We start from the raw sequence: 12,591 nt of genomic DNA on the forward strand, positions 1-12,591 counted from the left end.
TTTTCAAGTCAAGCGGTATTATAGGGTGGGCATAATGGAACCAAGGTGGGAGAGAGAAAAGGGCATTGAGTGGGGGAGGAGAAATGCTGCTAGATGGAGGTTGGGAGGAGGAGGGGTTGGGGTGGGGGGAGAGGAGTCTGTGGATGAGGGATGCATTCTGAAATGTTAGTGTAAAAGGGGGATTGAAGTGGGTTAGGGAAAGCCGGGGAGGAGGGTGGAGAATGAAATTTGGGGAGCGGAAAGATTAGCAGCCAGTTCTTGGTTTGACCCAGGAAATATATCTGGATTTTGGAGTATGACATGCTGCTTGGTTGGGGAGGGTCCAAATGATGAAACCTTTCTCATTATGAAGATGTAATGGGTGGAGTGGGGTGGCGGGGAGGTTCTATTTAACTTCATGATCATCTCTCTGTCTCTATTTTTAACCTAACCGGTTCAATTTTAAACAGATTATGGGGTTAGACATTGGTTCTGGCCTGTTTTTGGGTGCCCAGGGCCTCACTTACATTATTTGAGTGGGCTGCCGGTACCTATCTCACCTCCACAGGCAGCTCGCCCATTTTAAAAGATGACGATCGAGTGAATGTAAAAGATCTCATGGCACTATTTCGAAGAAGAGCAGGGGAGTTATTCCCGATGTCCTGGCCAATATTTATATCTCAATCTACAGAGAGTCCCAGGACAGGATGGCGATGTAACGGTGGAGTGCTCCCCCTCCTGGATCCACAAAAACATATTTTGAACATTTTTTTGAAAGAAAAATTGCCTTCTGTTGGTTGCCGCTGCTTAGACCTCAGCGGGCACTGAAGAATCCTGGGCAGAGCATGCCTGGCGCTTGCTCTGCTCGTCACAATCCAATTTATGCAAGCGGAGCCTATCAAAGGCAATAGGCCCCTCATGCTCAAATAGTGTGCCAACACTCAATGTATGACAAGCCTATGAAGAATGATTAAGTGGGAAAAGTATCAGAGTTGATGGCACCCATGGAACTGTACTCCAATGCCCCTCCGGATCCTCCTTCCCCCACACTTCCCTCTGATTCCATCCCTTTTTCCAATCTCACCCCCTGCCGTGTTTTTACTACCCCCCCCCCCCCGACCTTCCCCCCCCCCCCCCTCTGACCCCGAACGATCAGTCCTCAGCAAACGCCTGAGCTTCATCCCCTTACGCCCCCACCTCAACGAATTTCAAGCTCGCCACGATGCTGAGCTCTTTTTCCGCCGCCTTCGCCTCCGTGCCAACTTCTTCGGCCAGGAGTCTTCCCCTGCATAGCTGATTCTTTCTCCAGTTTCCAGAATTCTCGCACTACCTGGACCCCTCCCTCTTGCCTCACCTTCTCAAGACCTCTTCATTGCAAACTGCCAACGTCTCAATTTCTCTGCTCCCCTCACTCACTCCAACCTACCCCTCTCTGAACTTGCAGCAATTTGCTCTAACACCTCCTCCTACCCTCCCTCTGGACCATGAACCCACCACTGAACATCAAGCCATAATTTCCTAGACCGTCACTGACCTCTTCTCCTCTGGAGATCGTCCCTTCACAGCCACCAACCTCATAGTTCCCCAACCCTACACAGCCCGCTCCTACCTCCTTCCCAAGATCCACAAACAGGACTGCACCGGTAGATCCACAAACAGGACTGCACCGGTAGACCCATCGTTTCAGCCTGTTGCCCCACAGAACTTATTCCTTCCTATCTCGACTTTTTTCTCCCCGTGACCACTCTCTTCCCACCGACATCCGCGACAACTCCGACGCACTCCATCACTTTTCCAGTTTCCTGGCCCCAACCGTCGTCTTTTCACCAGGGACATCCAATCGCTCTACACTTCCATCCCCCACCAGGGTGGCCTGAGGGCACTCCACTTCTCCCTTGAGCAGAGGCCCAACCAGTCCCTATCCACCACCGCCCTCCCCTGCCATACTGCAATGTGTGCGCGCTCGGTCCGTGCATCAGAGCTGGTCTCCAGTTAATCTTGGTTAATCTTTGCCACTGGACCAAGACCTAGCTCTGTCAAGCCCACGTGGTGGCTGGTGTGCAAAGGCCTCCACACGTTTAAAAAAAATCCAAGGACAGGCATCTTCCACCCTCCAAGATGTAGTTTGGGATCTGGAATATTAGGTCCTTCATTGAAACATCTGTGAACTCATCCCTTTTTAGCGTGGAAGCAAGTCATCCTCACTTCGAGGGACTGCCGATGATGATGCCTCTGCCTGGCTGACATTCTCACATTGAACTCCTTTAACTCCACTCACTTGCTCCAAATTAAAGGTGTAGCTATGGGAACCCTCATGGGTCCTAACTCTGCCTGCCTTTTCATGGGATATGTGGAACTTTCTTTGTTCCAGTCCAATTGGGTCCCCTCCCTCGTCGCTCTTTCCAGTACATTGATGACTAGCTCGGTGCCCTTTCCGGCTCTCGCCCTGAACTTGAAAATTTCATTCACTTTGCATCCAATTGCCACCCTTCCCTCACCTTCATATGGTCCATCTCCGACTCTTCCCTTTCCTTCCTTGACGACTTCGTCTCCATCTCTGGGGATAGGCTTTCGACCAGTATCCACTAAAAGCCCACTGACTTCCACAGCTACCTGGACTAAACTTCCTCCCACCCCACATCCTGTAAGGACTCCATTCCATTCTCCCAGTTTCTCCGTCTCCGTCGCATTTGCTCTCACGATGCCACCTTTCACACCGGTGCCTCTGACATGTCTTCCTTTTTCCTCAGAGGGTTCCCCTCCACCGTGGTTAACATGGCCCTCGATTGTGTCCATTCTATTTCCCACCCCTCTGCTCTCTCCCCTTCCCCTCCCTCTCCGAACCATGACTGAGTTCCCCTTGTCCTCGCCTTTCACCCCACCAGCCTCCACGTTCAACGGATCATCCTCCGCCATTTCCGCCACCTCTAGCGTGATCCCACCACCAATTACATCTTCCCCTCAGCATTCCAAAGGGACTGCTTCCTCTGCGACACCCTGGTCCATTCCGCAGTCACCCCCAGCACCCCCTCCCCTTCCCACGGCACCTTCCCATGCAAGTGCAGGAGATGCGATACCTGCCCGTTTACCTCCTTTCCTTCCCAATGTCCAGGGCCCCAAATACTACTTCCAGGTGAAACAATGATTTGCTTGTACTTCTTTCAATTTAGTATACTGTATTCACTGCTCATGATGTGGTCTTCTCTACATTGGGGAGACCAAACGCAGATTGGGTGACCGCTTTGCAGAGCACCTCCGTTCAGTCCGCAAGTTTCACCCTGAGCTTCTGGTCACCTGTCACTTTAATTCTTCACTCCATTCCCATTCTGGCGCCTCCATCCTCGGTCTCCGACACTGTTCCAATGAAGCTCAACGCAAGCTCATCTTTGTTTAGGCACTTCGCAGCCTTCTGGACTCGACATTAAATTCAACAATTTCAGAGCGTAGCCGCTGCCAATCTTTGGCTCGCTTTCCCCATCCCTCCCCCAGGGCCTGTTTCTTTTTTTTCTCCTCGTCTCTAATGGCAGTTGGTCATTATCCCACCATTCACACACTATCTTGACTAATGTTTTTCTAACTCCTGGCATGAGCATTTGTCTCTCTCATCTCTCCTGTCTTCCAACCTATCACAGACCTTCCCTTTTGTTTGTTCTTCCCCATCCCCTTTCAGTGCTTGTTAAGAATCCATTCTTTCCGAACACTCTCCAGTTCTGACGAAGGGTCATCGGCCCGAAACGTTAACTCTGCTTCCTCTCTACAGATGCTGCCTGACCCTCTGAGGTTTCCAGCATTTTCTGTTTTTATTCCAGATTGCAGCATCCGCAGTATTTTGCTTTTGTACTCCAGTTGTGCCTTTTTGGAGTGTAGATGGGGAAGCTACTAAATCCTGCCCAGTTGGAAAATTCTGATGTGGTCACTTGCTGTTTAAAACCAGTTCTCTTAATTTTAGCTAATATCTGGTGGATAAGTAAAACTTGTAATTCCAAACAATTGTGCAGATGTGCGTGTGTAAAGTTTCTGGGCATTTATTTTAAACTACCTGATCTTTTACATGGGATGCCTGATGTGCTGTGTCAAAATTACATGTGTTTAAAAAATTGAACGCTCAAACATGGGTGACTGGAATTTCTGTGAATTGATTTGTGATCATTCAGCATTGTAATCCTAGCTGAACAGTTTAGCTTTTTAACATGTAGTTGTATAATTATTATTTACTACATGGTTAAGGTTAGAAGTTCACCAGGAGTTCAGTCTCGCCATAGTTTAATATGTCATTTTCTTGATCTTGAGCTAGGAGTGCATTTTGGCAAGTTTCCTTGGCAATGTGGCATATGGCCAGTGCTACTTGTGTACCTACTGCTTAGCTCTGACATTTGTTGAACTGCTTTCATTGACCTCTGGAGGTTATACTGCTGAGTGGCCCGATGCAGGATTTGGACTTTAAAATCTTGACTCCAAGTCAAGTTTGTTTGCCAACTAAGCTTTCCAACTATGGAAAATATTGTAAGATTTTATAAATATGCAGCACCTGGGTGTCCTTGTACATGAAACACAGTTAGTATGCAGGTACAGCAAGTGATCAGGAAGGCAAATGGAATGTTGGCCTTTATTGCAAGGGGGATGGAGTATAAACGCAGAGAAGTCCTGCTACAATTGTACTGCGTACAGTTTTAGTCTCCGTATTTAAGGAAGGATATACTTGCATTGGAGGCTATTCAGAGAAGGTTCACTAGGTTGGTTCCAGCGATGAGGGGGTTGACTTATGAAGATAGGTTGGGCCTATACACATTGGAGGTGAATGAGAGGTGATCTTATCGAAACATATAAGATAATGAGGGGGCTTGACAAGGTGGATGCAGAAAGGATATTTCCACTCGTGGGGGAAACTAAAACTGGGGGACATAGTCTCAGAATAAGGGGCCACCCATTTAAAACTGAGATGAGGAGAAATTTCTTAGGGTTGTAAATCTATGGAATTCTCTGTCCCAGAGAGCTGTGGAGGCTGGGTCATTGAATATATTTAAGGCAGAGATAGACAGATTTTTGAGCGATAAGGGGGTAAAGGGGTTATGGGGAGCTGGCAGGGAAGTGGAGTTGAGTCCATGATCAGATCAGCCATGATCTTATTAAATGGCGGAGCAGGCTCAAGGGGCCAGATGGGCTACTCCTGTTCCTATATCTCATGTTATGTTCTTTGTCAAAGACCCTTTGTTTTGAATCATGCTTTCAATAAAACCCAAGGAAAACTCCTTACATATGGCCCATATTGTATTCACCTTCAATATCATTTGATGCCAGCACTGGGTACATAGTGGATAAAAATGTCTCCTCTCTAGTTTAATCGTCCCTTCGTTCATTAAAAGGGCGCAAAAAGTGCAACAAATTGGCCAACACTTTCCAGCACTTTTAGCTCTGACATTCAATTTAGTGAGACACAATGGAAAACAAATTGGTGCAGCCGAATGAAGTGCATCAATTAGAATTCTGTTTGGATCTTGTACCATTCTAAAAGGAATCAAATGTATTCAAAATACTGTTATTTTAACTAGCCTATTAAGCAGCGAAAATGGATGGTATATAGTGAGTTACAGTGCCATCCTTTGACCATGCTGATTTGGATCTAGCCAACATGTGGGAGCAGTCTTTTCCTGGTCATTATAAAAATTGTGCATGGACTGAGTTTGGGCAATGTTGTCTTCATTTATTGAGGGTATGGGTCCATGGTATTGAACTTCCTTTACTTGGTGATGGATAATCTACACCACTAAGGCTAGCTGATGTGGATTTTGAAATGGTGCAGTAATGGGTATGCTTTCGAGATTAGGTTATAGGGTAAAGGATGTCCGGTGGGGGTACGTTTTGTTTAAAAAATTCCTCCATTGCAAATTAAAAAATAAGTTGGAATATTCATGCTGTTTTTAAAAGGTCTGAAACCACTACCTCCGTTGCAATCAGTGGAGCCATTGCAGGATGCATCCCCCAATCATTGATGTAATTGGAGCAGACTTGTTTCATGGAGCACAGTAGGCTAGGCCTCTGGCAAGCCTAACTCCAGTAATTACTTTGACTACTACTGCTCCCTTGCTATGTCTGATCAGCCAGCTTCTGGCCAATGACTGTTCTCTCATTGCATGTATTTTTGATATGTGCAGCATATTGTTCTGCCTGCATATTACTGTAATAGCCTTATTTTTACTATCACTTTTTTTGTGGTTCTATATTTAAGTGGACAAATCTCATGGTACCAAGCTCATGGTCTACAGGGCTGTAGTAATATCTGCCTGTATGGCTCAGAGACATGGACCATGTATAGTAGACACGTCAAATTACTGGAGAAATATCACCAACGATGTCTCCGCAAGATCCTACAAATTCCCTGGGAGGACAGGTGCACCAACGTCAGCGTCCTCATCCAGGCCAACATCTCCAGCATTGAAGCACTGACCACACTCACTCAACTCATAGAAACATTGGGGTGAAGTTTTGGCCTGAGTTGCTCCAATTTTTTTGGAGCAACTGGTTTAGAACAGAGAGTATCTTAGAAATTGCAATTCTCGGCATTTGGTTTGCTCCAGTTCTAGTCAGTTAGAACAGTTTCATTTTGGAACAGATTTTTTTTCAAAAGGGGGCGTGTCCGGCCACTTACGCCCGTTTTGAAAGTTTAGGCAGTGAAAACTTACTCCAAACTAAATTAGAATACGCTCAGAAAAACCTTGACTCCACTTTAGAAATCAGGTGCAGGTTACAAATCGGGCGTAGGGAACGGCGGTGGGGGGGAGGGGGGGGCGGGAAGGGAAGTAATTACATTTTATAAGCATTCAACAGTCTTATACAAATAAAGAGCCATCCTGAATAAAAAAATTATAAACAAAGCAAATACAAAATATTGAATATTTCTACCTGCGTGAAGCAGCAGCAACCTTCGAGCTGCGGTGCTTCCATGTAGGAGATGGGCGGTGCCAGTGACTTGACGGCAGCCCAACAACAACGGCAGCCTTTGAGCTGTGGTGCTTCAGGCAGGCCTTCCTTCCACGTAGGAGACAGGGGCGGCGTCAGTGGCTCAGTGGCAGCCGAAGACACAGCAAGCAGCCTTCTAGCTGCGAGGGAAGCTGAGGCCATTCGGCCACGGGATAGGGGTGGCGGCAGTGGCTGACGGCAGTCGAAGACACAGCAAGCAGCTTTCGAGCTGTGAGGGAGGCTGAGGCCATTTGGCCAGGGACAGGTAGCCAGATAGCCAGTTTGAAACTTAAATTTGTAATTGCAGAATGGGTGCTGCATTGTCAATACCACGGATTTATACAATGGTTCGCCAGCATTTCACTGCATAGGAGAGAGTTAATTAGAGCTCACCGCACCAGGAACGTCATAGCCCGTAGGCTGATGGGCAGGAGACCTTACCCACGTCGGCAATATCGAGCCAGGCGCTCGTATCTGGACTTGAGCGAGGCTGATTGTGTCAAAAGGCAGCCTTTCTGCAGAGTAGTTGTCGTTGAGATCTGTGATATGCTGAGAGCAGATTTGCAGCCCAGAAGCAGAACGCCAACTACCTTGTCTGTTGCAGTGAAGGTAACAGCTGCACTTGCCTTCTATGCCTCGGGATCGTTTCAGGCTACAACTGGAGATGTGTGTGCCATCTCTCAACGTGCAATACATGCCTGCGTTTTCCAGGTCACGGCTGCACTGTGTGCGCGGAGGAATGACTTCAAGTTCCCAATGACCGCACAAGCGATCCATGAGAGAGCTGTGGGCTTCTTCAGGATTGCTGGCTTCCCAAAGGTACAAGGCTGCATTGATTGTACCCACATCGCCTTGCGAGCATTTGTGGAGGATTCCGAGCAGTATAGGAATAGAAAAGGTTACCGCTCCATCAATGTGCAGCTCGTGTGTGATGACAAGCAGTGCATCATGTCAGTCAATGCGAGATACCCTGGCAGCACCCATGATGCGCTCATCCTACACGACAGTGTTATATCTGACATGTTTGAGCAGCAGCCAGCGGGGCAGAGCTGGCTACTGGGAGACAAAGGGTATGGCCTGACCACCTGGCTCATGACGACCCTACGCGTGACACGGACAGAAGCTGACCGCCAATACAACATGGCGCACATTGCGACGCGCAGCATCATTGAGAGGACAATTGGCATATTGAAACAGCGTTTCCGATGCCTGGACCATTCCGGAGGCCGCTTGCAATACTCTCCTCAGATTGTCGGTCACTTCACTGTTGTGTCCTGCATGCTCCATAATTTAGCCATCATGAGGCAGCAGGAGCTGGTAGTGGAACCATAAGACCCATGTGAGGGTCCAGTGCCTGATAGTATTTTGGAAGAGCAGGATGAGGATAATGATGATGATCAGGAAAGCATGCAAGTGCCTGATGCCGGAGTACGAGGTCGGAGGAGAGCGGTCCATCGTGCTCCTTTAACGATTGCTCGAGCCCTGCGCCAGCAGCTCATCCGTGAACACTTCAATTACTGATGCCTGAGGGCTCTGCGACCACTGTTGCGCATGGACATGTTTATTTTTTGCAGTTGTTCCTACGTTATGTTGTGTTAATGCAAGATGATTCCGTTTTAATGAAAAAATATTTTATTGAAAAGTTAACGTCACTTTAATAAAATATTTGTATCAAACTTTACTTTTGAAAATGACTCTTGAAGATCACTTATAAACCTTGTAAAGTTGCAGAACAATTTCAATGTGAAAAATCTTGCAATCTTAAGATCACTTAAACTTCAGGATCACTTTTTAGGTGCAAAACGTGAGCATTTGCATTATAAGATCACTTAAAAACACTAAGATCATTTAAGTTGTAGAGTTACAAAGCAACTTCAATTTGAAAAACGCTACTACAGCTACATCAATAATAAGAACAAAAGCAGCAAAGAAAGGCTGCAACCATCTCTCATCCATATCTCAGTGAATGTTCACTTCTTCATGGGAGTGTTATTTGATTGGCCGGGCTGTGTGCCCTTATTGCAGCAGCTATTTCCATGAGGGCCTGTGCCGACACTTGCATGCCCTCCCTGACATTCTCTCCCTAATTTCCCATGTCATTACTCCTACTTCTCCCGTCAGGACCGTCACCTCTTCACCCACTGCACTGACGCTACCGATGAGTGATCGGGTAAGCTCATAGGTTGTGGCATTGGGTATGGAGACCAAACCCGCATCTGTTGCACGCGGCATCTCAGGAGGGCGTGTCTTCAATCTCCTTCTCCTCTGCCTGGGTCTGCCTCGCGGCACCACTGCACTGGGAGACGCGTGCTGGGACAGTGGGACGCTCAGTGTTGCAAACGGCAGTACTAGAGAGAGAGGCGCGGGCTGGGACGGTGGGGTGCTCGGTGTTCCAGGCGACAGCACTCGAGTGCGAGCCATGGGCTGGGATGGTGGGTGAATGGGTGTAAATTGCTCCATTTTTTCACCAGCACCACTGGGGCCCGCAACGTCGGAATCAAAACCATGGAAGGTGGAATCAGAACCGATGCGTGTGGGAAGCGCAGGCTTGGATGGTGGGGCACTGGCTGTAAACTGCTGCATTACACCAGCAACACCACTGGGACCCGCAACGTCAGAATCAAAACCATGGAAGGTGGGACCAGAACCTATGCAAGGGATTGAAACACTGATGCCCCTTGATGGGGGGCTCATAAACATTAATTTGGAAGCTCTCCCCTGTAGACATTTCAGTCATTGCCGCCAACATCCAGTCTGGATCGTCCGCATCTGGTTGCACTGGTTCTTGTTCTGTATCCTCAGGATCCTCAGGGTTGGCAGCAGCATCATTATTATTATCATCATCATCATCGTCATCATCGTGTTCTGCAAAATACATCAGAACAGTCAAATGTTTAACAGCAAGGGAGGGGGCAGGATGGGTGGCATGAGTACTCTCACACACAGCAGGCCAGGCAGCAGGTTGATTTGAAGGGCCAAGATGCATTTTCAGGACTTACCCTCTTCCTCACGTGCGGGCCCAGCTTGTGCTGTACTGATTGCTTTTCTCCATGTATGACTCATCATAGCAGTTACCCTCTGTTCCAAGGGTGTCAGTGGATGTAGATTGGGTGTGCCTCCTCCTGTTCGAGTTGCTTCCCTTTTGTTGTGGGCCAATTGCTTCTGCAAAGAGTAAAATATAACTTTTTACAGAGTGCGTCTTTCTGCAGGGTGGGACATACAGATAGTCACGTTACAATTACGATTACATTAAAAAATGAAAATATTACTTACACTAACTACTTGATCAAGGTCGTGCCATTTTCTTTTTACACTGGCTTTCAGATCTAATGGTATGCACCACTGCGCAGTAATCTTCTGCAACTTGGTTCCAGCGTTTCTTCATTTCTTTTGGTGGCACTTTTATGCGACCTCTGTTGCTGGTATCGAGCTCCTGCCATCTCTGCTCAATGACGTTGACTAATATTTCCACTTACTCATGCAAGAAATTCTTTGTTCTTGGTGGATGTTGTTCCATTGCTGTATTGAACTGACACACTTTTATTTTTCAAAACACAGTCCTTATTTTGCATGCACCTATGCAGCACCTGCTCTGGAAGTTTAGCAGCGAAAAGCAGCACTCGCTGATTTCAGCAGGTGATTTCTTCAACAGTGCTGCTAAAAGCACTCCTTCAGACACCAAAAAAATCACCAAAATTCAATTCCAAGCCTTTCCAGAGGTCCACGGGACAAATCAGCACTTTTCTTTAAGTTCCTTTAAAAATGGCCGAGTGGCAATGTTTCTGTGCTACTGCACGTGCGTGCTCCAACCTGCACGTGCGTGCTCCAACCTGCACGTGCGTGCTCCAACCTGCACGTGCGTGCTCCAACCTGCACGTGCGTGCTCCAACCTGCACGTGCGTGCTCCAACGTGCACGTGCGTGCTCCAACGTGCACGTGCGTGCTCCAACGTGCACGTGCGTGCTCCAACGTGCACGTGCGTGCTCCAACGTGCACGCGCAAAGCTGCTGGCACGACGTTCCCTCATTTGACTTGGCCCCCCTCCACTTGCAGAATCGGCGCGACTCTCTGGCTTTGCCCCCCGCTGCTGTCTGCACGCCGCGCCGAGCTCCCAGGGACTTGCAAGGAGCCCGAGAATTATGAGGTAAATTTTTGTCGCGCTTTTAGACGCGAAAAAATGGGCGTCCATGTCGGGACTGCGCCGTTCTAGGGTCGGCCTGAAACTTGACCCATATAAACAGGCCACATAGTTCGCATGCCAGACACGAGACTCCCAAATCAAGCGTTCTACTCGGAGTTCCTTCTCGGCAAATGAGCCAGAGATGGGCAGCGGAAACGCTACAAGGACACCCTCAAAGCCTCCCTGATGAAGTGCAACATCCCCACTGACACCTGGGAGTCCCTGGCCAAAGACTGCCCCAAGTGGAAGAAGTGCATTCGAGAGGGCGCTGAGCAGCTCCAGTCTCAACGCCGAGAGCATGCAGAAATCAAGCGCAGGCAGCGGAAAGAGCGTGCGGCAAACCAGTCCGACCCACCCCTTCTCTCAACGACTATCTGTCCCACCTGTAACAGAGTCTGTGGCTCTCGTATTGGACTGTTCAGCCACCAAAGAACTCAGTTCAGGAGTGGAAGCAAGTCTTCCTCGATTCCAAGGGACTGCCTATGATGATGGACAAAACTATGAAACAAAAATTATATTCAGCATAATATGTCGTTTCTGATCAGTGATGGAAACAATTTGTGATGCATAAGCATGAAATCCTAGACTGGGAGAGATGGGCAGCAGATATTATTGTAAAAGGCAGTTTTATTTTTGAGTCTTGATGAAATTGAGCAAATATTGGTTAAAGGAAGTCTGACGTTCTACAAGTGAATGTTTACATAGCACCTAATTTTAATAAATGATTGGTTGCTAAAAGATCTTTTTTTTTCCCCCCCTCTGTCCTTTATTTTTTCAGATCTTTTATCCTGAGACGACAGATGTTTACGATCGAAAAAATATGCCTCGAGTGATCTACTGCATACACGCACTAAGGTAACCTAGAAAGTAATGGGAGGTTGATTAGATATCGTGACTGCCTAGAGATGGAGCATTGTTATTGTTAAACATTCCTTTATAGCCAATCTAGCCTCCTATTGTGTTACTGGCAACACACACATACACACAGCTAATCCCAGATAGTGACAACTGCCGCCTCTATGTGCAAAGTTACTTATTAAACAGTTGAAACTCATAGGAATGAAACGGTATGGTACAAGTTAATGTCAATCCTTATGAGTTCAGAATCTGATGCTGACCTGAAAATTGCCTCTTGTTCCAGGTTATCCTATTGTTTTTATCAATATAGCCTTCCAAATCTAAACTCTTAATTTGGAATTGGAGCACCTCTGTGGTAAATGAGGGCACACATTTTAACATGAGTGACATCTGACCCATCCTGTCAAACATGGCTTCCACTGCTCGCATGTAACCTATAGCATAGCAGTTTCTGAGTTTGTTGTTTGAGCGCATGAGCTATTACTCTTGAAGGGAGCTATCTTCCATGTGACTGAGAGATTTAGGCTTTTTCTGTTCATAGTCTTCTACTGTGAAGGTTGGAGTTGAGCCTGAGACCTCAGTAATGTACATGAGGCGTCACATTTTACATTCTTTGC

At 47.4% G+C, this 12,591-nt stretch overlaps 1 protein-coding gene across 1 annotated transcript in view; it reads left to right on the forward strand.

Moving 5' to 3' along the window:
* Positions 1-12,591, forward strand: part of iqgap2 (IQ motif containing GTPase activating protein 2) — a 405,429-nt gene that overhangs the window by 167,807 nt on the left and 225,031 nt on the right. Inside the window, exon 5 of the mRNA XM_070886141.1 lies at positions 11,895-11,971. Coding sequence (XP_070742242.1) covers positions 11,895-11,971 — 77 coding nt within the window. The remainder of the gene's footprint in view (positions 1-11,894; positions 11,972-12,591) is intronic.

The sequence above is a fragment of the Pristiophorus japonicus genome, chromosome 1 (assembly GCF_044704955.1).
Source record: "Pristiophorus japonicus isolate sPriJap1 chromosome 1, sPriJap1.hap1, whole genome shotgun sequence".
Taxonomy (NCBI): domain Eukaryota; kingdom Metazoa; phylum Chordata; class Chondrichthyes; family Pristiophoridae; genus Pristiophorus; species Pristiophorus japonicus.